The sequence below is a fragment of the Salvelinus alpinus genome, chromosome 14 (assembly GCF_045679555.1).
Source record: "Salvelinus alpinus chromosome 14, SLU_Salpinus.1, whole genome shotgun sequence".
Taxonomy (NCBI): Eukaryota; Metazoa; Chordata; class Actinopteri; order Salmoniformes; family Salmonidae; genus Salvelinus; species Salvelinus alpinus.
This window is the reverse complement of record NC_092099.1, coordinates 54,070,530-54,096,071: the sequence shown is the minus strand read 5'-3', so window position 1 is coordinate 54,096,071 and position 25,542 is coordinate 54,070,530. Positions and strand designations below refer to the sequence as shown.

General features: G+C 42.8%; 2 protein-coding genes across 8 annotated transcripts in view; one reads left to right on the top strand and one right to left on the bottom strand.

The window, feature by feature from the left end:
• Positions 1-25,542, bottom strand: part of LOC139539096 (adenylate cyclase type 5-like) — a 154,426-nt gene that overhangs the window by 109,402 nt on the left and 19,482 nt on the right. The window lies entirely within an intron of this gene.
• LOC139539085 (putative nuclease HARBI1) lies at positions 885-4,628 on the top strand. 6 transcript variants are annotated; one of them, XM_071341829.1, is made up of 11 exons: positions 886-1,287; positions 1,573-1,643; positions 1,731-1,907; positions 1,998-2,059; positions 2,142-2,228; positions 2,316-2,357; positions 2,426-2,600; positions 2,680-2,715; positions 2,814-3,368; positions 3,650-3,761; positions 3,856-4,628. In XM_071341829.1, exons 1-7 carry the CDS (start codon positions 1,130-1,132, stop codon positions 2,591-2,593), a joined length of 765 nt encoding a protein of 254 aa, XP_071197930.1. In that variant the 5' UTR covers positions 886-1,129; the 3' UTR covers positions 2,594-2,600; positions 2,680-2,715; positions 2,814-3,368; positions 3,650-3,761; positions 3,856-4,628. The 6 variants fall into 6 exon arrangements, with proteins under 6 accessions (XP_071197928.1, XP_071197929.1, XP_071197927.1 ...); XM_071341827.1 differs by adding an exon at positions 3,438-3,553 and having other exon boundaries at positions 885-1,643; positions 2,316-2,600; XM_071341828.1 differs by adding an exon at positions 3,438-3,553 and having other exon boundaries at positions 885-1,643; positions 1,998-2,228.

The following is a 25,542-nucleotide window of genomic DNA, read 5'->3' as shown; positions in this document are numbered from 1 at the left end:
TTACTTGACCTAGAACACTTAGTGGAGTGGTGGAGAGGTGAATAAATAGGATGGGATGTGTTGCTGTAAACACACACACATACACTCACACACACATATGCACACACTCAACCGTATACACACACCCACACACAAAAATACACACACTCGCACTTACACACACTCACTCACTCACGCACACACACACACACACACTCAGTTGCAACAGTGGCAGGTTGAGTGCTCTGGCCTTGCATGTGCCTACCCTGTGGTGCCTGCAATTTCAGTCCCCGTTTACTAGGAATCTAGAAAGCTGTTCAATTAACAAAGGTTGAACTGAAATGTTTTTATTATCCTTCAAACCACTGCCACCCAGATTACTATGATAAGCAATCTGTGGATCAATCAGGGGGAAAACCATCACAATCATAAACAAATTACCTAAATGATGCCATTTGGGCTGTTCAGCCATTTGAAAGCCATAGCCTGTATCAGACAGCTGTACTGGTGGTTTGAGATGGGTTAATTGAATCAGTCTCTTTACCCTACGGCTTTGGGGCGCTAGGCAGCTCGTTAGTGAATCTCCATTCCCCAGATACAACAGTAGTCCTCGCCACTGAAAATATATTAACGATCAATCAAATCAAATACAACTTCATTTATCACATGCTTCGTAAACAATAGGTGTAGACTAACAGTGAAATTCTTACTTATGGGCCCTTTTCCAACAATGCAGAGCAGGGTGATTATCTGAAGTAAGATAACAGAGAGCGAGGGCTTAGATCAGTGTACTAAGGGAATAATGATTTTTCAACTAAGATACATTTCGGCTAGCTCAGTCAGCAGAGATCATAGTTCCCAGCCAAACTGCCAGGAACGTTTTACTTAGCTGCATGAAAACAAACAACGGAAAAGAAATAGTCCTGGGGCCTGTTGCACAAAAGTAGAATTAAGACATCCGGGATAAATGACTCAGCTGAGCTCAATGAAGCCAAAACATGTGCGTCCAGGCTTAATTGGTTGCACAAAGACCAAGCCAGGATGAGCAGACACGGATTCATTAAGCCAGGTGAAACCAATCCTGGATAGGTGCGCGCTCACGGCTCACTCAAATAGACCCCGCCACAGATCACAGATTAACTGATTTACCATGGCAACTAGAGCCGCGTACTTTTCACCGTCGGAAGCACAAATCCTCATGGAGGCATACGAGGAGGTAAAAGATATAATTAAGAAGAAAGGCAACACCGCCACAGTGATAAAGCAAAGAGAAAAAGCGTGGCAAAGTATTGCAGACCGCCTGAATGCGTAAGTAGTGCACAATTACACACTCACCGCTCCGCTGAAACATCACAATTACAATTCAAATATTTAATTCACATCTCCAAAAATGCAGTTGTACTGTAATTATGAAACGGTTAAATTTTTAATTGAAATGCACTGCAGATATGAGTGAAATTGTGTAAAGTAACTCCATCACACTGTATAAAGCTATGATACATTTTTTGATATTTTTACTGAAAACAAGACAAAAATACCAAGTAATTTTTTGCAGTGTGACTCCATTAAATGTGTGTGTGTGTGTGTGTGTAGATTAAACATGAACGGGCCAAAACGGACATGGCAGCAGGTCAAAATCAAATACAAGAACATTCTGCAGAATGGTATGGTCCCTGACTAATATTTAACAAAGCACAAGCATATATTGTACCCAGAAGGTGCCTGCTCACACATTGTCTGTACTGTTTTAGCAGTGAAAAAGAATACCCACAGACAAGGCACGGGTGGTGGGTCACCAAAGGCTGACCTTACCCCAGCAGAGGACATGGCCTTGGAGCTAAATAAAGGCAGGCCCGTCTTAGAGGGGATCCCTGGGGGGAAAGAGACGAGCATAGGTTCCTCCCAAGATGCCACCCGCTTCATTCAAGGTATGTCCTTCCATCTCTACATGGGATACAACCACATTCATATTGAATCAATTTGGACTGTCTGACTTTGGTTTACCTATTGCCTTGCAGTGTCTGGCAGCACTGTGTTCCTGTTAGAGCCACCAGCACAAGCACCAGACGATGCTGATCCAGTGAGTACTCCATCAAAGGCATACTGTAGGCCTGGCATGTCTTGTCTACTAGCTTCAATATGAATCCGATTAAATGTGATAGGGTGAAGGCCCCAGTGCAGCAGCAACAGCACATGATGGAGACGATGATGAGGAGGAGACCATCTCTCTGGATTCCAGAAGGCATGAGGTATCATGTTAAGACTGTGAAAGTACTATTTACTCTACAATGGTGAGGAGTCCTCATCAAAATCAAAAAATCGAATTTCTTTTACAGGACCCAGATGCTATACAGTGGGAAAACCAGCCTGGCAACATAGTGCGTATTAATAAAAGGACACCACATCCTGCCAAATTCCAGCTGCGCTAATTGTATTGTGTTCACAGAGCTCACAAGCTATCAGAAAGTTGTATGGCAACCACCTCCGGCGCCAAATAGAACTGGCAGACATAGACATTCAGTACAAGAAGAAAAAGATGGAAAATCTTGCACTGGAGTCCGAAATAAAAAAGAGGACAATTAGGAAACTGGACCTTGAAATAAAAAAAACTTGAGAGGGAGGTGAGATATGCCTTCAATGTACACTGTATGCTAACTGTAACACAAATGTATTAATCATTATTTTTCTTTCCTCCCCCAGCTCCAAGAAGATGACACAGCTCAAAATAAAAATTAGGTATATTCTCGTAAAGTCAAGTGAGCCATGACATATGAGCTCTTATTGTGAGCACACAGGACGGTGGCATCTTTCTAAGTTTTTTTTTATTTTCCCAGCAATCAGTACAACCAAGTCATCGTTATAAGGCATCGCCCTCTTTTGCCCACCCCCCCAGCACCAGGTGTGGCCACTAGCCTATATGAAGGCCCAAAATTGTGTGTTCCTTTCTGCTCTGACAATGGCATGCCCATTCGTGCGAGATGTGGTGGATGAAGAAGCACTTGTGCTGAGGAGAGCCTTCAGGCGAGAAAGGGTCTTCAGGGACCGGTTGGACCCACTGGCCTTCCCTGATGACCATCTATATGAAAGATACAGGTTTTCTGCAGATGGCATCAGGTATCTATGCAGACTACTGGGTCCCAGGATTAAGCACCGCACTGCACGGAGCCATGCACTGAGTGTGGAGCAAATGGTTTGTGTGGCCTTGCGCTTTTTTGCTAGTGGAGCCTTCCTGTACTCAGTGGGGGATGCAGAACAGCTGAACAAGGCCACAATTTGCCGCACAATAAGGAGTGTGTGTCTGGCTATCAAAGCATTAGCAGATGTCTTCATCTCCTTCCCTGGCCACAGAAGACTCTGTGACATCAAAGAGGAGTTCTATAGGATTGCAGGTAAGAGGATCTACAAATTACAGGACAACTGTTAACACATAGTAGGATACTCATTACTTTGTGTGACAGGTTTCCCCAATGTCATTGGTGCAGTGGACTGCACACACATAAGGATAAAAGCCCCCTCAGGTGCCCATGAGGCCGATTTTGTGAATAGGAAATCCTTTCACAGCATTAATGTTCAGGTGAACATAACTTTTTGATATTGTCCATTGACGAACACTCTGCATTGCCAGTGATGTGCATTGATTGGTGTAATATTCCTCATCTTATGATTTCAGATGGTCTGCAATGCTGACTGTGTGATCAGCAATGTTGTGGCAAAATGGCCTGGCTCAGTCCATGACTCCAGAATCTTTCGGGCCTCTGAAATCTATCAGTGCCTATCACAAGGTAAGCCACACAACCCCTATTTATAACCATCATGGCTGTGTCAAGAATATCACTGTGTTTATGAGGTAGTAATGATGAGATTTTGTGTTGACAGGTGAATTCTCTGGTGTGTTGCTGGGAGACAGGGGGTATGGCTGCCAGCCTTTTCTCCTGACACCTTTCACAGACCCCCAGGAAGCACAGCAGGCCTACAACCATGCCCATGCCAGGACCAGGGCCAGAGTTGAAATGACCTTTGGCCTCCTGAAGGCACGCTTTCACTGCCTTCACAAATTAAGGGTCAGCCCTGTTAGGGCATGTGATATTACTGTGGCTTGTGCTGTCCTCCACAATGTGGCCTGCCTGAGGAAGGAGAGGGCCCCCAGAGTGCCACCAGCCATGGACTGGGACAATCCGGCAATCTTCCCTGATGACGACAGTGGTCGGCTGCTGAGGGACCAATATGTGTTGAATTATTTTAGTTAGTATGTGTGCTTTCAATTTTGGTTAAATATGTCCTGCGGTGGCAGAGGAATTTGGGTTTTTTTGGGTTCGTTTTTTGACGAATTTGGCCTCTTATGATGTTTGTGCGGTATACTGTGTGTAATACAAGGCTGCAGGGAGGCTACTGCATCCATTCATTTGTCTGTTCAGTTGATGTGTATGGATTTGTCCTGCATTTATTTTAGTGTGCAGACATGCAGGGTGTGTTATATACAGACCTTTGAATGTGTATGTATCATTTTGTATAATATGCTTGGATTCTGTGCTTTCCATCTTGTAGAGTCACTGTGACTTCAGTTTCGAAAGGAGCTGATGGTTTACCTGCTTTGTTTTGTCCTTATTCAATAAAGGAACATAATGTTACACATTGTGTTTTTATATTCATATGGAATGTGTATTTGTTTATATGACAGAGTACTAGGGCCACACTGAAGAAAAAGGATAAAGTCATAAATTTATGAGGCTGGTTCTTTCTGCAGAAAAGCTACATATTGTTTTTACAGTTTTGATACTTATGACAATGTGATACTTAATATTCTGGCACATCAGCATGTCTTTGTTTATGAAACCATACTGAAGTACAATTTCACGAAATGCCCCACATCTGTCATTTTAACAACTGTCCTCCTTTAAAACAACTGGTTACAATATTATGACTTGTGTTTTTTTCCCCTCTGTGGCCCTAATATTCTATCATTTTATATATAGCCTTATAGTCTATGGGAAACTGTAAATTATCTAATGATAGCAACATCATCTAAAAATCATTTTTTATCCAAAATCATTGAAATTAATGATCACAAACGTTTAAATAATAACAGTGGGTCTAGTTATATGTGATAACAATGTATAGTGAGCAGTGAAATAACTATTGGTTTCCATTTGTGGTGACTGCTGACTGACATTAGGGATGAGATTAAATAGATCCTGGAATTTAGCCTGGTCTGGAGCAGGCTAGCTCCACAGAATAAATCTCCATGGTAATTTATACCATAACATATCCTCCTGCCCCCTATCCATCTTTAGTGCAACTGGATTACGGATCAATTGAGCCAGGATCACCAAGATATCCTGGCTTAATCCCTTATCCTAGTTTTGTGCAACAGGCCCCAGCTCGTGTCTGCAGTTCCAAAACAATGTAGGCTGCAATCGCAGTCTCTGGTGAGTTCAACAGGTGCCTGGCAGTTTCAGCAGAATTATCAACTCCACCAAGTTCATCTTTCAATCACACATGTGGGTATATGCTCCTAAAAACCAATGAGGAGATGGGAGAGGCCGGACTTGCGCTGCGTGGAGCGTCACAAATAGAACCAAATTCTATTTTAGTGCCTGGCCACGCAGACGGTCGCTGACGTGCGTGAGCAGTGTGGGTGCAATGATTGAATAACATGTATGTATAAATTTATTTTGCAACGCTCGCGTACGCGACATGTCTTGTCTGGTCAGCATGTTAAGGCGTCTGCTTGCTTCCCATCCAAAACAGTTCGTAACAGTAAGTGCATATATTATGACGACATTTTGTGACGTCTTTTTTCTTTTTTTCGGCTGTTCGTGCGGGTGCCCCTTCGTCAGTCATTGGCAACAGTAGGGATTCTTCAATTAAGTGTTTGTTGCTATTCAACGATAGATGACTCGTTTTCATGCAAATTCTTTCACTTGAGAAATACTGCACCAAACATCTTAGTTAGGTGTAAAATTGCACGACTAAGATCTCCTAGGCAAACACGTCAAAATGTATGACAGATTCTGACTACTATCTTACCTTAAAATAATTCTGACTACTTTGAGGAAGTGTATACTGCCTACGGCGTCTCATGATGAACAAACAATACTATTGCCGCTTTTTCAACTGGATTACCTTGTTAGATAAACAGACTAGCGGTGACCAGGGAAACATAATCTACCAGGGCTTCATGGGGATTTACTTGAAAGCAGTACTGTATATCAATAAGGCATGTTTGCCTGCAGTTTACAAGTATCTCATTCCCATAATATAACAGAGTCAATAATGGGCCACGCAGGCACAGCAAAGGGAATCTAAACCAACAGAAGGAGTAGCTGGACTGGAGCAAAGCGCACAGAGCTCAGTCATTGAACAAATCACCTAACCATAACGGTTGACATACCATCCACGGACCAACTGTGGGTAAATATTAATGTTATCCTAGGATATCTCTGTCTCAGTGCTTAATTGTTTTTGGAGGGTTGACAACTTGGCTTCATTTGAATGCTGCACCTTCAAAACAATATACAGTTGGAGATAGTTAGGATGCACAGTTCCGAGCCAGAGTAAAGCATGTCTGTATTTTAGCACCTGTCAACAGCTAAGAAAAATTAGCACCTGTCAACAGCTAAGACATTCAAAAGCACATCCCTTGAAAAAAGGCATTCATGCTAAAAACATACCAAATGCACCTCTCCAGTGAAAAATAGGTCAAAACTGTGATTTTTCCATTTTTAATGATATTTCCACACTATGAAATTGAAACAATACTCTGAAATTGTGAAAATTATAATAATGCCCTTTTTGGTGTAAGATCTGTTTGAAAAAATACTGGAATTTCAGACTGTTCAGGTGGGATGGAGTTTTTGGTCCAGATCATGACATCACAATCTGATCTGACTATTCTAACAAATGACCAGTCATCTTTTATTTGCATACTTTATGTATCCTCCTACTTTGAAGGGGTAAGTGGGGTAGGCTCTAGAGCAGTGGTATTAAAAGTCGGTTGAAAGGGAACTGCTGTGGGGTCGCCAACATAAAGGAAAAAAATATTATAATAATTAAGAGTACAAATCATTTTATAATTTTACGTTTTTGAGAAAGATTACTTGAAAGAAAAACTATTTTGAGTACATTTGTTTATTGTTTACTTTTAATTTGGATGAAAAATGAAAATGCAATGAATTGAAGGTTATTTGTTGATGTAAAAGTCAAAATTGACCGATTTTAAGGTTGTGTCATTAGATTTTGGGTGGGGTGGGGTCAAGAGACATTTTTTGGGGGGGAAATTGAGTCTAAAGAAATTCTGGCAGGAAATATGTGGTCCCCGATCCTATCTGCCAATCAGGGCTGTGCATGTAAATATATAAACATTTGTATCAACACTAGTGCTTAGCAATTAGTGCTTTTTGAGGTCGGTTCGGTTTTGGTTTTGGTCATCTCTATAGAGTTGCTGTCTATTCTGTCTGACAAAATCACAATTTTAGTAGTTCTTCAAAGTAAATAAGGCATACTTTTATGACCACTGAATACCAACTATCAATCACGTAGATCATGTATTTTCAGGTAGACATACCTCGCGAAGCCGTCGCTTTCTATCCCTCTCGAACATCTGCTCCACACAGACCAGACAAGTAGTTAATTACCATGTTTTCTGTGCTGAACTATGTAGACTAGTTTCACTGTTAGAAACTCCCAGCTACATCGCACAGTTTGGGTTTGATCTCCTTTATCTCTAGAGAAACTGCACATCAAGCTCACAAAAAAACCGAACTAAATGGAACTCAAATAATTGAACAAACATCGGTCAATTAGTTGCTTAAAAATAACCGAAAATAACTCCGCACTAATATAAACACCCACACAATCAGACTGAGCATTTCAATGGCAAAAGTAGACTCAGGAAAATAAATTATAAAAAAGATATTTGGATTTATATTCATGAAATAAACACACACAGTTATTTATTAGACATACATTGATGATTTTTAAATAAAATTAAAAAGACTGGATAGGGGCTTTAACACATCAACAAAACCACATAACCTTAATGTTCCTGAGCGGCTAAGAGGTCCTTCATGACTACCCACTGGAGAGCAGTGCCACAGAGCATGGTTGTGTCTCAAATGGTACTCTACTCCCTTTATAGTGCACTACTTTGCACCAAAAGGTTGCTGGTTCAAATTCTTGAGTTGACTAAGTGAAAATGATGTCAATGTGTGTCACGACTTCTGCCGAAGTCGATGCCTCTCCTTGTTCAGGTGGTGCTCGGCGGTCGACGTCACCGGTCTTCTAGCCATCATTGATCCATGTTTCATTTTCCATTGGTTTTGTCTTGTCTTCCTACACACCTGGTTCCAATCCCATTCATTAATTTTTGTCTATTTAACCCTCTGTTTCCCCTCATGTCCTAGTCAGAGATTGTATATTGTTATGCTTGTGATTTATGGATTGGTGCGCGACGGGTTCTTGTACCCACATTTATTTTATTATGTACCTTGGTTTTGGAGTTTGTTTTACGTTATTAAACTACTCCATTATACCACGTTTGATTCTCCTGTGCCTGACTTCCCTGCCACCTACACACACCACATGACAATGTGTACTTGAGCAAGACACATTACCCTAGCTGCTCTGGATAAGAGTGTCGGCTAAAATGAAAATGCTATTTGATCTCACCAACTCTGAGAGACTTTCTTCAAGCCTATAGAATAATCTTCCTTGGAGAATCAGACCTGAGGAAATATTTGCCTCAATATTCCCAAAAATTCCCTGACCTCTTTGTCAAGCAACATCAAAACCCATGAGCTGAAGTAAAATGATTCACTGATGGTTTAGCAGAAATGTAACATCAGTGAATCCACTCTTACAGATCACGGGCCCCTTTATCTGTGCATTTTAATAGTATACTTATGTCCTATCAAACTAAACCCACACACAATGCTCCTTTTTTTGCTATGAAAGATTCCAAGGTTTTTCATTTACCCATCCATAATTGTTCTGTTGTGTTATTTTCTACACATTAACCGTGAAACGCAGAGAGCGGAGAGGCAAGAAAGAGGCGAGGGACATCAACTAAACAAACTACAGATTGAGTAGTGTTTAAATGGCAACAGCTTTGGCGGGGCAGGAGGACCTATTTTTAGAATCATTAATTGCTTAATGTGTTTCCATCAGAGGAGGCTGGTGGGGGGAGCTATATGAGGACATTCCATCAATTCCATTCCAGCCATTACAATGAGACTGTCCTCCTATAGCTCCTCCCACCAGCTTCCACTGGTTTCCATAATTCAAGTGTTTCACCGTCTGGTGGCTAATGGATTACTCTTGCAGTGGGAAAAGTGCATGGACACTGGGCAGGCTCTGGTCAAATGTAGTGCACGATGTAGGGAATAGGGTGCCATTTGGAACACATCCCAGGTACTAGCATGCTAGCTGCTAAACCCAAATGCTAGGGATATACAATGAGAGTACAAAACATTAGGAACACCTTCCTAATATTGAGTTGTACCCCCCTTTTGCCCTCAGAACAGCGTCAATTCATCGAGGGGAATGAGCTCTACAAGGTGTCGAAGTGTTCAACAGGGATGCTGGCCCATGTTGACTCCAATGCTTCCCACAGTTGTGTCAAGTTGGCTGGATGGTGGACCATGGGAAAAACATGGGAAACTTTTGAGTTTGAAAAACTCAGCAGAGTTGCAGTTCTTGACACACTCAAACCAGTGCGCCTGGCACCTATTACCATACCCCGTTCAAAGGCACTGACATATTTTGCCTAGCCCATACACCCTGAATGGCATACATACACAATCCATGTCTCAAATGACTCAAGGCTTAAAACTCCTCCCCTTCATCTACACTGATTGAAGTGAATTTAACAGGGGTGACATCAATTAGGGATCATAGCTTTCATCTGGTCAGTCTATGTTATGGAAATAGCAAGTGTTCCTAATGGTTTGTACACTCAGTGTACATTTACATTCCAGTCATTTAGCAGAATCTCTTATCCAGAGCGACTTACAGGAGCAAATAGGGTTTAGTCTTATTCAAGCGCACATGGACAGATTTTTCACCCAGCGATCCTTTCTGTTATTGGCCCAATACTCTAGGCGGTATTGGGCTAGGGGGTTAATTAATCTACAGTGCTGTAGCATTCATTTGGTGTAATAGTGCCACATCAATTAGGATAGGCTACACATTTACAAGAACCCATTGGCTCAGGGTCTGTGTTTTTAACAGAGTGGAACTTCGGCAAAGACAAACCATAAACATATACTGAACATATCAATGAGGCTAATTTACTACGCTCCACCACCCAATATTGGTCCAAGCCCTTCACTCATATTTTAACTTGAACACTTCTCATGTGGTTCTTGTATACATCGTGCATACACATTCTACCCAAACACTCACACACTGGTTGCTTTCTCTAATTACGGGATTTAGCACAAATACAAAGTGCTTGCAGATGGACAATGGAAATAGCCAACCTCTCACGGCCAGAGGGGGGGACGGGAGGAGGACATGACTTAAAAAACATAAGCCTATGCAACATGAACCTATTAAAAACAGTTCTGTAACAAATTAGGTTTGTGCAGTAAGCTATAGGCTCAACACATTATCACTGCATAGTAGCTATTTTTGAATTGCCCTGCTAATGTTGTTTTTCTCAGACCATTTTAGAAAACGTGGAGTATAATCACAGTGGTAATAGATCATTTTGTTGTGAGGCATCAATTGAAATCATGAGCGTTTTTTTTTACTAATGGTGCCTGAATCTGATGGTCAGTCTCAGTGGATATATGGAAGGAGGAAGAGAGAGACATTGCCTTAGCAATGTTAACATATGTTTCCCATGCCAATAAAGCCCCTTGAATTGAATTGAGAGAGAGAGCGGGAAAGAGAGAAACGGAATCGCTGCCCCTCACAATCCCTTAGTTCTTCCTCCCTCCGCTGACCAAAAAGGGGTCTTCCAGCTAATGGCGAAACTCGAGCCACACTCATGCACCAATTCATGTTGTTACTCGTATGACAAGACAGCGTAAAATACTCCTTGTTTTTTTAAAGACTCACTCCGCTAAAAACAATGCGAGTTTATCGATACACTTTGTAGCACGAGGTGATAGAGTGCGTTTCATGGCTTATAAAAGTGTTGAATAAAGTGTTGACAATGCTGAATAAAATATTAAACACTAACTCACTCGTAAAAACTGCAGCTATTTGCTGTATTCGTTGACATTCCCTCTCTAGTCATGGTTTTTAAACAGTAGAGTGGACTATCAACTAGTGATGTGCAGTTCGTGAACGATTCGTTCTATTTGAACGACTCTTTTTACTGACTCGAGACTCATTAGTGTTTCTGCGTGACTCGTTCATTTACATCGTTTGTTTGACCTGCTACTGCTGGTCACAATGAGTCCTACAGCAGGATTGAAATCCAATTTATGCTTGATCCGAAAATGTGGTCGGATGCTTCGTATAGACTATAGACTCAATTGCGGGAGTTCGCTAAATATTTCCACTAAGAAACTGCTAAAACACACGTGAAACATCAAGGTGACTTACAAAGACGAGTACCAAGAGCAAGAGAGGGAGTGCAGGAATTTAGTGTCCACCACTAAAGAATCATTGTGGACTCTGAAAAGGCACATATCCCAAAAAGCATGCTATATGCCCATGCTAAAGGAGAAAGGAAAGAGGTGGGTAGATAGCAAAGTGTGTCATTGTAGAAAAGTACTTTTAAACAAAAAATCAGATCTCTTAAACTTTTCGTTCATTTTCATTCTATTATCTATATACAATAGGCCATAATTGATTTAGGCCCAATAGATCTGGTATATTCCCACGTTCAAGGAGCTTTCCATTTTTATTGGGTTATTTTGCCTAAAAACCTTTAGGCATACCTATAGAAAAATAAAAAAACAACTCTGCATCTCTGCCCAGCCTGGCAAGAGTGACCAAAAGGGTGTTAAGCATCCCCAGTGGCTCTGCAAGTGTGGAGAGGATATTATCCTCTGCTGGCCTGCTCTCCAGGCACCATCGCATGAGCCTGAAGCCACAGACCGGCCAAACTCACGTTTCTAAAAATGAATTAAAATGCACTAATAAGTCATTTTTCGATTAATTTCGATTTAATTCTAAGTAATTTATAGACTATAATGATTTAATACAAACAAAAAATTAAATGCTGAACGCTTTATGTCTTACCGGACTATTCTGTCGCACTCGCAAATTCGTCACAATGTATTTCTTTATAATAATATGTAGCCTAAATAATTCATTTTCTTTCCTTCTTAGGCTCCCTGTCTGGCTCCTGGCCTATTTAGAGTGTTTATATGCTGTTTAATATGACATGTAGCCTATTTGAATGATGTTCCCTACTTATCTTTACCTTTTCATGTTTTATTCAAATACTTTTCTTTCAAATCCATATGGTTTGGTTTCAATACTTAAAAAACAATTGGTAAGTCCAGGGAGTCACAAAAATAGATGGGTGTTGGTTACATTTTGATTCTAATGAATGGAGCGGATTTGGAGCAGCAGTTTTTTCCCTGTTTATCGCAGAGCGGTTTTTAGCAGAGAGGTAGGAAAGCACATGGAGCGCTGGAGTGCTGTGCAAGCATAGCTCCATGAGCGATGAGCGGGATTTCCAACTGCTCAAATCTGCATGCTCTGCTATGCAGATGCCAAATCAAGCTCCCTACCACATCACCATGTGCCTCCTCAATTTTGTAAGAGTGCAAGAAGTATGAAAGCCCTGACGTCTGCGGCGGCAGCATCGCAGTAAACTTCAGACATCAGATTGACCATGTCAAGCCTTTAATACACACTCCTCCCGCACAGTGGGTCCAGAGATGTGCTCCGACCTGCAACTGTCTGTCATATGCACGCAGGAAAATAAATAATGAGCATGAAGAATACAAATACATGTTTAGAAATGCTAATTGATCGCATGGTGCAAGAAAGGCTACAATTAATTGATTATAGAATGTTATGATGGGCAAAACTTTGTTGAATCAAAACATACACAGCCTCAGCACAACAAACAGACAAAACAACTTCTTTGCTCGCTTTGAGGACAATACAGTGCCACTGACACGGCCAGCTACCAAAACCTGGACTCTCCTTCACTGCGTAAAACATTTAAACGTGTTAACCCTCGCAAGGCTGCAGGCCCAGACGGCATCCCCAGCCACGTCCTCAGAGCATGCGCAGACCAGCTGGCTGGTGTGTTTACGGACATATTCAATCAATCCTTATCCCAGTCTACTGTTCCCACATGCTTCAAGAGGGCCACCATTGTTCCTGTTCCCAAGAAAGCTAAGGTAACTGAGCTAAACGACTACCGCCCGTAGCACTCACTTCCGTCATCATGAAGTGCTTTGAGAGACTAGTCAAGGACCATATCACCTCCACCCTACCTGACACCCTAGAACCACTCCAATTTGCTTACCGCCCCAATAGGTCCACAGACGACACAATCGCAACCACACCGCACACTGCCCTAACCCATCTGGACAAGAGGAATACCTATGTGAGAATGCTGTTCATCGACTACAGCTCAGCATTTAACACCATAGTACTCCAAACTCGTCATCAAGCTCGAGACCCTGGGTCTCGACCCCGCCCTGTGCAACTGGGTACTGGACTTCCTGACGGGCCGCCCCCCAGGTGGTGAGGGTAGGTAACAACATCTCCACCCCGCTGATCCTCAACACTGGGGCCCCACAAGGGTGCGTTCTGAGCCCTCTCCTGTACTCCCTGTTCACCCACAACTGCGTGGCCATGCACGCCTCCAACTCAATCATCAAGTTTGCAGATGACACTACAGTGGTAGGCTAGATTACCAACAACGACGAGACGGCCTACAGGGAGGAGGTGAGGGCCCTCGGAGTGTGGTGTCAGGAAAATAACCTCACACTCAACGTCAACAAAACAAAAGAGATGATCGTGGACTTCAGGAAACAGCAGAGGGAGCACCCCCCTATCCACATCGACGGGCCAGTAGTGGAGAGGGTAGAAAGTTTTAAGTTCCTCGGCGTACACATCACGGACAAACTGAATTGGTCCACCCACACAGACAGCGTGGTCAAGAAGGCGCAGCAGCACCTCTTCAACCTCAGGAGGCTGAAGAATTTCGGCTTGTCACCAAAAGCACTCACAAACTTTTACAGATGCACAATCGAGAGCATCCTGTCGGGCTGTATCACCGCCTGGTAAGGCAACTGCTCCGCCCACAACTGTAAGGCTCTCCAGAGGGTAATGAGGTCTGCACAATGCATCACCGGGGGCAAACTACCTGCCCTCCAGGACACCTATACCACCCGATGTCACAGGAAGGCCATAAAGATCATCAAGGACAACAACCACCCGAGCCACTGCCTGTTCACCCCGCTATCATCCAGAAGGCGAGGTCAGTACAGGTGCATCAAAGCAGGGACCGAGAGACTGAAAAACAGCTTCTATCCCAAGGCCATCAGACTGTTAAACAGCCACCACTAACATTGAATGGCTGCTGACAACATACTGACTCAACTCCAGCCACTTCAATAATGAAAAAATTGATGTAAAAAATGTATCACTAGCCACTTTAAACAATGCCACTTAATATAATGTTTACATACCCTACATTACTCATCTCATATGTATATACTGTACTCATACCATCTACTGCATCTTGCCTATGCCGTTGCCGGCAGCTGGGAGGAGGTGTTCTTATTCTCCATGGACTTTACAGTGTCCCAGAACTTTTTTGAGTTTGTGTTGCAGGAAGCAAATTTCTGCTTGAAAAAGCTAGCCTTTGGGCCTCCCGGGTGGTGCAGTGGTCTAGGGCACTGCATCGCAGCTGTGCCACCAGAGACCCTGGGTTCGCGCCCAGGCTCTGTCGCAGCCGGCCGCGACCGAGAGGTTCGTGGGGCGACGCACAATTGGCCTAGCGTCGTCCGGGTTAGGGAGGGTTTGGCCGGTAGGGATATCCTTGTCTCATCGCGCACTAGCGACTCCTGTGGCGGGCCGGGCGCAGTGCGCGCTAACCAGGTCGCCAGGTGCACGGTGTTTCCTCCGACACATTGGTGCAGCTGGCTTCCTGGTTGGATGTGCGCTGTGTTAAAAAGCAGTGCGGCTTGGTTGGGTTGTGTTTCGGAGGACGCATGGCTTTCGACCTTCGTCTCTCCCGAGCCCGTACGGGAGTTGTAGCAATGAGACAAGATAGTAACTACTAACAATTGGATACCACGAAATTGGGGAGAAAAGGGGGTAAAAATTCAACAAAAAAAGAAAAAGCTAGCCTTGGCTTTTCTAACTGCCTGTGTATATTGGTTTCTAGCTTCCCTGAAAAGTTTTATATCACGGGGGCTGTTCGATGCTAATGCAGAACGCCACAGGATGTTTTTGTGTTGGTTAAGGGCAGTCAGGTCTGGAGAGAACCAAGGGCTATATCTGTTCCTGGTTCTAAATTTCTTGAATGGGGCATGCTTATTTAAGATGGTGAGGAAGGCATTTAAAAAAAATAACCAGGCATCCTCTACTGACGGGATGAGATCAATATCCTTCCAGGATACACCGGCCAGGTCGATTAGAAAGGCCTGCTCGCTGAAGTGTTTCAGGGAGCGTTTGACAGTGATGAGTGGAGGTCGTTTGACCGCTGACCCATTACGGATGCAGGCAATGAGGCAGTGATCGCTGTGATCTTGGTTGAAAACAGCAGAGGTGTATTTAGAGGGCAAGTTGGTTAGGATGATATCTATGAGGGTGCCCGTGTTTACGGCTTTGGGGTGGTACCTGGTAGGTTCATTGATCATTTGTGTGAGATTGAGGGCATCAAGCTTAGATTGTAGGATGGCTGGGGTGTTAAGCATGTTCCAGTTTAGGTCGCCTAGCAGCACGAGCTCTGAAGATAGATGGGGGGCAATCAGTTCACATATGGTGTCCAGAGCACAGCTGGGGGCTGAGGGTGGTCTATAGCAGGCGGCAACGGTGAGAGACTTGTTTTTAGAGAGGTGGATTTTTAAAAGTAGAAGTTCAAATTGCTTGGGTACAGACCTGGATAGTAGGACAGAACTCTGCAGGCTATCTATCATCCGGGTTGGCAGAGTGTGCTAAAGCGGTGAATAAAACAAACTTAGGGAGGAGGCTTCTAATGTTAACATGCATGAAACCAAGGCTATTACGGTTACAGAAGTCATCAAAAGAGAGCGCCTGGGGAATAGGAGTGGAACTAGGCACTGCAGGGCCTGGATTTACCTCCAGAAGAACAGAGGAGGAGTAGGATAAGGGTACGGCTAAAAGCTATGAGAATTGGTCGTCTAGAACGTCTGTAACAGAGAGTAAAAGGAGGTTTCTGGGGGCGATAAAATAGCTTCACGGTATAATGTACAGACAAAGGTATGGTAGGATGTGAATATAGTGGGGGTAAACCTAGGTATTGAGTGATGATGAGAGAGATATTGTCTCTAGAAACATCATTGAAACCAGGTGATGTCATCACATGTGTGGGTGGTGGAACTGAAAGGTTGGATAAGGTATAATGAGCAAGGCTAGAGGCTCGACAGTGAAATAAGCCAATAAACACTAACCAGAACAGCAATGGACAAGGCATATTGACATTAAGGAGAGGCATGCTTAGTCGAGTGATCATAAGGGTCCAGTGAGTAGTGAGGTTGGTTAGGGTAACGGCGATTCAGACAGCTAGCCGGGCCATCGGTAGCAAGCTAGCATAGGATGGAGGTCTGTTTTTAGCCACCTCGTGCTTTTCCGACAGTAGATTAGTGGGGTTCCGTGTGGTAGAGGGGATCAATCCAATTGGCAAAAGAGATATAGTTATAGTGACCCAAGAAAAATTGTACGATAGACCTATTCAGATAGCAGCCGATAAGACAGCTAACGATTAGCGGGCCGCAGATGGGCGTTCAGGTAACGTCGCGACGGAGGGGCCATTTGGATAACTCCCTCGGGCAGATAACGTCGGTAGTCCAGTCGTCAAGGCCCGGTGGGGCTCCGCATCGGCAGTAAAACGGGTCCGGATAGGTGATTGTAGCCCAGGAGTGATTGTAGCCCGTAAGCCAATAGTCACACGGATAGCAGCTAGCTAGCTGCGAGATCCAGGTGTAAAAGTCCAGAGCTTGCGGTTGAAATCCGGGGATAAGGAGAGAAAAATAGGTCCGGTATGTTCTGGTCTGAGTCACGTTGTACAAAACTGGCGATAGCTTTTCGAGCTAAAGGATAGCTGATGACCACAAACCGTGGTTAGCTGAATACTAACGTTAGCCAGTAAACTGGCTAGCTTCTGGTTAGCTTCTGGCTAGCTTCTGGCTAGGTTCTATTGTGGATTTCAGATTTGAGGTAAATAATACTTTTTTTATTTTTTATTGGTGAGGCGGGTTGCAGGAGAGTTTTTTGAAGTTGAGTTTTTGGAGAAGAAAATATATAAAAGATATGCGAAGAAAGTTGTAAATATATATATACACGGGACACGACAAGACGAGGACAAAGGACGTCTGACTGCTATGCCATCTTGGAATATTAATATTATATAACATTGAAGTCGTTGAAAATTATAATTAAGAATGAATAAATCCCTGGATTTGTCTTGCCAATGTCTGTATGTCTGTATGAACCCTGCTTATAGGATGTATAAGGTGGAGTTGTTGTATAGGTGGAGCTGTGGGCCAATTTGCATATATTCACTTTTATTTCTCTAAGTACACATGTGGAACTGCATGAAAATCATTTTTATTTTCGTTTCAAACCATTTTGAAATTCTAATCCCAATGTCACACATTGGCCTCATTATTTATAGATACTCTCTCACCCAAACCCTTTCTCTCAACCCTCCAACAACATTCAGAAAGCCTGCTGCTGAAGGATCCTGTAGTACTAGTTGCCGTGGCAATACATCTACAGACTCATTGGTCTTCAAGCACACTTGAGTGTGTGCATATTAGAGTGTGTGCATATTAGAGTGTGTGCATATTAGAGTGTGGCATATGCAAATCTCAGCATCGCCATTGAGACAAGGCTAAGTGGGACATCAGTGCAAACATGGATGTTTGGCTACCCTATGGCTCTCTCTATACAGTACATACATGGGTGCTCTCCTGGTTCCCAATGACACCTATGATCCTCTCCCTTGAATATTTAATGCATGCAAACAACCACAAGTATTGTTACACTATCTACTGTATGTACAGTGCCTACAGAAAGTATGCATACCCCTTAACTTAAAGACATTTCAGCTTTACATTTTTTATTAATTTGTAAAAAATTCAAAAAACATAATTACACTTTTACATTATGAGGTATTGGGTGTAGGTCAGTGACAAAAAAAATCTATATTTAATGCATTTTAAATTCATGTTGTAACACAACAGCATTTCGAAAAAGTAAAGGTGTCATTTCTGAAGGCGCTGTATGTAAGCAATATATCCCTATCTGATTATACTACTATATCCAGTATCCACTATAATAAAAAACTATATTGTTTATGCTTATTCATTATGTGAAAAACACAAACATTTTTGTTTGGTTAAAGAAAAATGAAGAATAATATTAACAAAACAAACTCCTGCACCACATCCCCCAACATATTCCAAGAAGGGGACACAAGCATGGACACTGGGTAAAAGGGCTCATCTATGCAGTAGCTATGTACTGTAGTCCCAAATATGAAAATACATCTCTATCTCTAAATGAATCTTGGTTAACCCATTTATGTTTACTTAGTTTGTCCACGAGAGATTATCTCTAAATAGCTGTCCATACATTTCCTGTGAATATACACTACCGTTCAAAAGTTTGTCCATTAAAATAACATCAAATTGATCAGAAATACATTGTAGACATTGTTAATGTTGTAAATGACTATTGTAGCTGGAAACGGCAGATTTTTAATGGAATATCTACATAGGCGTTCAGTGAAGCGGTGACTCCGGGATGCTGGCCTTCTAAGCAGAGTTGCAAAGAAAAAGTAATATCTCAGACTGGCCAATAAAAAGAGAAGATTAAGATGGGCAAAAGAAGACAGACACTGGACAGAGGAACTCCGCCTAAAAGGCCAGCATCCCGGAGTCACCTCTTAACTGTTGACGTTGAGACTGGTGTTTTGCTGGTACTATTTAATGAAGCTGCCAGCTGAGGACTTGTGAGGTGTCTGTTTCTCAAACTAGATACTCTAATGTACTTGTCCTCTTGCTCAGTTGTGCACCAGGGCCTCCCACTCCTTTCTATTCTGGTTAGAGCCAGTTTGCGCTGTTTTGTGAAGGGAGTAGTACACAGCGTTGTATGAGATCTTCAGTTTCTTGGCAATTTCTTGCATGCAATAGCTTTCATTACTCAGAACAAGAATAGACTGACGAGTTTCAGAAGAAAGTTTTTTTTCTGGCCATTTTGAGCCTGTAATCAAACCCACAAATGCCGATGCTCCAGATACTCAACTAGTCTAAAGAAGGCCAGTTTGATTGCCTCTTTAATCAGCACAACAGTTTTCAGCTGTGCTAACATAATTGCAAAAGGGTTTTCTAATGATCAATTAGCCTTTTAAAATGATAAACTTGGATTAGCTAACACAATGTGCCATTGGAACACAGGAGTGATGGTGGCTGATAATGGGCCTCTGTATGCCTAGGTAGATATTCCATTAAAAATAAGCAATTTCCAGCTATAATAGTCATTTACAACATTAACAATGTCTACACTGTATTTCTAAACAATTTGATGTTATTTTAATGGACAAAAAATGTGATTTTTCTTTCAAAAACAAGGCCATTTCTCAGTGACCCCAAACTTTTGAACGGTAGTGTAAATACACTTAATATAATATATGCACATAGAGACACATAAAATAGTGAACATCATAATATAAAACTCCCCCTGCAGCAAGACAATTTAAAATCTTAGTTTAAACGCTCTCATTGTAAATTCTCACCGGAGTGCTTTACTTTCTTTCTACAAGAACAAAGTGAATCCTTTCCCTCCCTCCCTCACACCATCCTGAAGATAGAGAGAGAGAGCATAATTTTACCTCATTAGTCATGATAATACAATTCCTTCTCCGTACGTAATTAGCATAATGGCACATAATGGTCGTAATGGTGTCTTCTCATCACCTTAACAATACCAGCCTGTTAACTCTGCTATAAAATGTACTTCAAGTAAAGTGCATTACATAATTCTGCAATTTTGATGCTTCACCACTTTCTGAGGAGTTCAAAGCCATCAATCATATGAGGAGAGGAAATCAGTGTTGCCTCAGCTGCATCCTTTTACTGTGAACTGCCAGGTAATTTCTTAGAACATTTAATTTCTTAGAAAGTATATGGTCAAATTATAATTTGTAATAATGACATAGTAATTACCCTAATAATCCCATTTCAGTCTCCTAGAGATGTAGGCCTACTGAAACAAGCTCAACTATATGCAATTGAATCTAGGTAGTAAGGTTTCATCAAGCGGTACTCTTGCTACTGTACATGTCCACAGATACCTGTGCTTCTACCTGAGCCTTGCTAGTAAATCTATAGCCTGGACCAATAACGCTGCTAGGACAAATGGCATGCTATTCCCCTATGGGCCCTGGTCAAAAGCAGTGCACTATTTAGGGAATAGGGTACCATTTGGGATGCAGTAATGGTGCCTTGTCCAATCAAAGGATCTGCTTACATTACCAAGCATATGGGCTCAAAGAGAGAGCAGAACAGAACACATACATGCAGACAGACGTTATGCCAGCCCATTGTTTCCCTGGATATCATAGCCCTGGCTTGTTTTAAGCAAGCGGACCAGACACAAACAAGCGCTCCTGTATTCATGAGATTCTCTAAGCCATGAGATCTGATGCCAGTCCCAGCTTCTGTCCTGACAGGATAGAGTAAAGAAAGACAGTCTGAAATGATACCCGATTTACTACAATACACTACTTTTGATGAGAGTCCATAAAAGTAGTGAACAGTGAATAGGGTGCTATTTGGGACGAACCCAGAGACGAGTGAGCTCTGTTGAACTATTTCATTGGTTCCATTTTACCAAGCAAACTCAGTCAAGCACAGCTAAAATTATTATTAAGAAAACAAATACTATTTGAATCCAGGTCTGTAAATAAGACAGACACATAAAAACAACGTTCCAGCAGCCTGTTCCTTTTATAGCAAAAACTATTTTTAAACCACTACTGCATTCTTTTGCCTCTTTAGAGACAAACATGTCCCTCAGATGTTCAGAAATACAAATCTGGAACCACACTGTTGCAAGGAGGTCCGTCCATGCATGCATGGGGCTACTCTGTGGTTGAGCCACAAGAGCCCGTGCAGTTAGTTAGTAGTGAGTTCCTAAGATTACACAGGAGGCCTGTGGGAAGTGGGAACAGTAGCCTGGTCCCAGATCTGTTTGTGCTGTCTTGCCAAGTCCTATGCTCATTGTAACCCCAAACAACAACACAACAAAACAGGTCTGGGACCAGGCTATGGGAACAGTTGATATCATGGCCATGTATTGTACTCCTCTCCTGAATGAGAATACCCAGCGTCTGGGATTGTGGGAGCAGCTAGTGGATAGCGAGCCAAAGCCCAGACCCCAGAGGACAGAACAGATGTATTTACGAGCAGCAGGGCATACCCATCTGTCTATCTGTAATATGCATGTTACTTTTGGTACTCAGACCAGGCAGAGAGAAATAGAGAACTAGCCAGGCCCAACCTGGTCAGTGAAAGGCGGGCTTGTATCCACACCACACAAGGGGGATTTCATTTTCCCACTAGTACAACAAAAGCAATGTGATCACACTGTCTCAGTTAGTTTCGGATGACTTCTGTTGACCATCCGGCAATTTACTCCCAGCCACGGAGATGAGAAATAGAGATTCTCGGAAATCAGCTCCGCACCATGGTGCATTTCTCACGTTGTTACGCCATCTGGGTGGAAAGAATAATGCTCAGATAAAGACCAACTGCACTGCAAACCCCAAGGCATTTTGTACTCAAATACTTCTAGTAAGTTGAACTCAAAGTCAATGAAAAGTCATTATTATTTAAAATGTTTTTGGTACTGACTCAAAACTAAATGAGAAGTCACACCAACTCTATTTTTTAAAGTTATGGTAACAAATTAACTTTTTTCCCAGCATGCTCTACTGCAGGTTCATTTTTTTTCATATGTGTTTTTGCATGTACATTGAGTGATTGATTGATTAATCTTATGCTACACAAAGATAAATAACATACACTTTTCTAAATTAATCCAATCGTTAATTTAGAATTTCTGCACCCGTTACTGAAATGGTTGTTCCAGTTTAAATTACATACGTAGTGTCCTCCCACTGTTCCTAACCCCGGCAGTCATGAATGCCGGTTGTGGGTGAATACAAAATGTACACATCACTTTGCAAGGTTCCAGAAATCCTTGTTGGAAGATTCCTGGAAATCCTTAAACCAGTTCATTTTTTTATCTGGGAATTTGGGGAGAGTTACTGGAATTTTGCCACCCTACTAGCAGACCTGATGTGGCCTGTAAACCATGCGTTTTAGACCACTGTATTAGGGTGAAAATAAGGCTTTATGAGATATGTAATGTATTGTCACAAAGAGTTTAATTATAACGATAACATTCACCTAGGAACTCACTTGGTGAAGGCCACAGGACTGAAAATTAACTAATTCAATAACTATGTCTCTGTCACTAACAAATACAGTCATGGGTGGTAACTCTACAATTCACTCGAAAAGGCAAGGCACACTGGGAAATTATATTGGAAGTGTTAATAAAAAATGTCAAGCTGATACAACTCCAATCTGGACCCCCTACAGGGTCACAGTGACTCTATCAGATTGAGTAATGACTACAGAATCACTTTATGTAACTGTACTCAGATATACACTACATGACCAAAAGTATGTAGACACCCCTTCAAATTAGTGTATTCGGCTATTTCAGCCTCACCCGTTGCTGACAGGTGTATAAAATCGAGCACACAGCCATGCAATCTCCATTGACAGTAGAATGGCCTTACTGAAGAGCTCAGTGACTTTCAACGTGGCAGCGTCATAGGATGGGGAAGAGCCCTGACCTCAACCCCATCGAACTCCTTTGGGATGAACTGCAACGCCGACCTGCGAGCCAGGCCTAATCGCCCAACATCAGTAACCGACCTCACTAATGCTCGTGGCTGAATGGAAGCAAGTCCCCGCAGCAATGTTCCAACATCTAGTGGAAAGCCTTCCCAGAATAGTGGACTGTTATAGCAGCAAAGGGGGGACCAACTCCATTAATGCCCATGATTTTGCAATGAAATATTAGACGAGCAGGTGTCCACAAACTTTTGGTCATGTAGTGCATATAGTGCAATGCATTCCTCGAAAGTTTGGAGTAATGACAGCACATTGGGGTTTACAGTGAGGGAAAAGGGGGTAGAGGGCTGGGGCACTGCTGTCTTGGGCCGATTAACTACGTAAACGTGTCTCATGTCTCAACCGTTCTGCTCTCTTGTCGCTATAGGCTAAAGCGAACACAGAGGAAGACAGAATACCTTTGTCTAGAAAGAACGCTGCAATAATCCCCCAACCAGAGGTCACCTCCACAACATGTCATCACGAGGAAATATCCTATCTGCTCTGCCCACCCTCTGTGTTCTGAACAACCGGATACATCCAGTTTTCAGGGGAAATGGAAAGAGCCTGTGGAGGAGTTCCACTTTTGGACGTTAACAAGGCGACACTCCATCTTATCTCCTCCTCCACATTTACTGGATTGGTTCAACAGTACAGAAAGGAACCTCCCCCAACAGTATTTCTTTTCTCGCAGGACCAGAAAGAAAGGTTAGGTTCTAAGTTAGGTTATGCTCTGCCTGGCTGTGAATTACAGTAGAATCAGATCAAGGACAAAGCTAGGACAACAGAGGACACAGCTCTTATTAAACCACTGATTCATTCATGAAGGCTTATTAACAAGGAACCCTCCAGAGAAAACCTATGGAACAATCAGTGGGAGACTATGGGTCCTATCAGTGGGAGACTATGGGTCCTATCAGTGCTTCTAAACCTGCATTGCTTGCTGTTTGGGGTGTTAGGCTGGGTTTCTGTACAGCACTTTGAGATATCAGCTGATATAAGAAGGGCTTTATAAATACATTTGATTTGATCAGTGGGAGACTATGCTACGTCCCAAATATAGAGCACTACTTTTGACCAGAGCCCTCGGGCCCATAGGTATCTGGTCAAAGTTAGTGCACTATTCCCCAGCTAATTATTGTTATTGTTGTTATTTTGCTTTATGAATTCCCCACGCTCCATCCAGCCCTCCCTCTCACCATCAATCAGCTATGATGAATAATGGTTTAAACAGATGTTGATATAGCAGCACAAACACTGAGGAAAATAAATATGCATTGGCCTCCCTAGTGGCGCAGCGATCTAAGGTACTGCATCGCAGTGCTAGCTGCGTCACTACAGATCCTGGTTCGGAACCCAGGCTGTGTTACAGCCGGACGCGACCGGGAGACCCATGGGGTGGCACACAATTGGCTCAGCGTCGTCCTGGCTAGGGGAGGGTTTGGCCAGCTGGGTTGTCCTTGTCCCATCGTGCTCTAGTGACTTCTGTGGCGGGCAGGGCGCAGTGCGTGCTGACACGGCCGCCAGGAGCACGGTGTTTCCTCCGACACGTTGGTGCGGCTGGCTTCCGGGTTAAGCAGGCATTGTGTCAAGAAGCAGTGTGGCTTGACGGGTCATGTTTCGGAGGACGCACGGCTCTCGACCTTTGCCTCTCCTGAGTCTGCACGGGAGTTGCAGCGATGGGACAAGACTGTAACTACCAATTAGGGTGAAAATAAAGGAAAGAATACAGAAGGAAAAAAGTCACGCAACATTAGCATGTTCTCCAAATAGATGATATGGCATTTCACTCTATGGACATAATCATGTAAATATTAGTCACAGGTATCACTGACTATTTTGTTATTGTAATTAAAACATTAGGAAAAAGTTGGTGGTTGCATTCGATGAAAGTTTTTATTTAAAGTATGACTTTCAGCACCCTGCGGAATGACCTCAGTTTTACAGGATAAACATAGGTACAGGTAAGCGTTTCCTGAATTGACATTTTTACAAGAATCGACTGATGGTGACTCAATGTTGTTGCTAGCAAATCCTGTGACCTGTTACCAAAACTCAACTCCGCCTCGATATTAGAGAACGAAGTTGAGCAGCCAGCTTCCCAGTAGATTACAACGGCGATGAACAGAGAGTTGTGGATAAAACGTTAACAGTATGTTGCCACGCTCAACAAGAATAGCCTATGTAGCTGCCAACACCCCAGTATACCAGAGCAAGACGGAAACGCAAAGAAACAACATCACAACATAGTCTCCCCTCTGCATTCAAGCAGCCCTTGGCAGCTGATTCTGACCAGGCCAAATAGATTCCAAGAGCGATAGGTAGGCTATGTTTATGTTTTTTACAGTCGTTGGTTTATAGCCACGGATATACGCCCACGTTAGGAACTTCCCTCTTGCACCCATTTCAGCAAACGGGTAGTACCGGTTCTATGTAAGCATGCCAACGTTTTCAATGAATTGGCCAATGAACCCTGTGGAGC

Excerpts from the sequence above, each read along its gene's own strand:
- LOC139539085 (XM_071341827.1), top strand. The coding sequence starts at position 2,897 with ATGAAGGCCCAAAATTGTGTGTTCCTTTCTGCTCTGACAATGGCATGC. Across the intron at positions 3,369-3,437 it reads GGAGTTCTATAGGATTGCAG|GTTTCCCCAATGTCATTGGT; the intron begins GTAAGAGGATCT and ends TTTGTGTGACAG. Across the intron at positions 3,762-3,855 it reads CTATCAGTGCCTATCACAAG|GTGAATTCTCTGGTGTGTTG; the intron begins GTAAGCCACACA and ends TTGTGTTGACAG.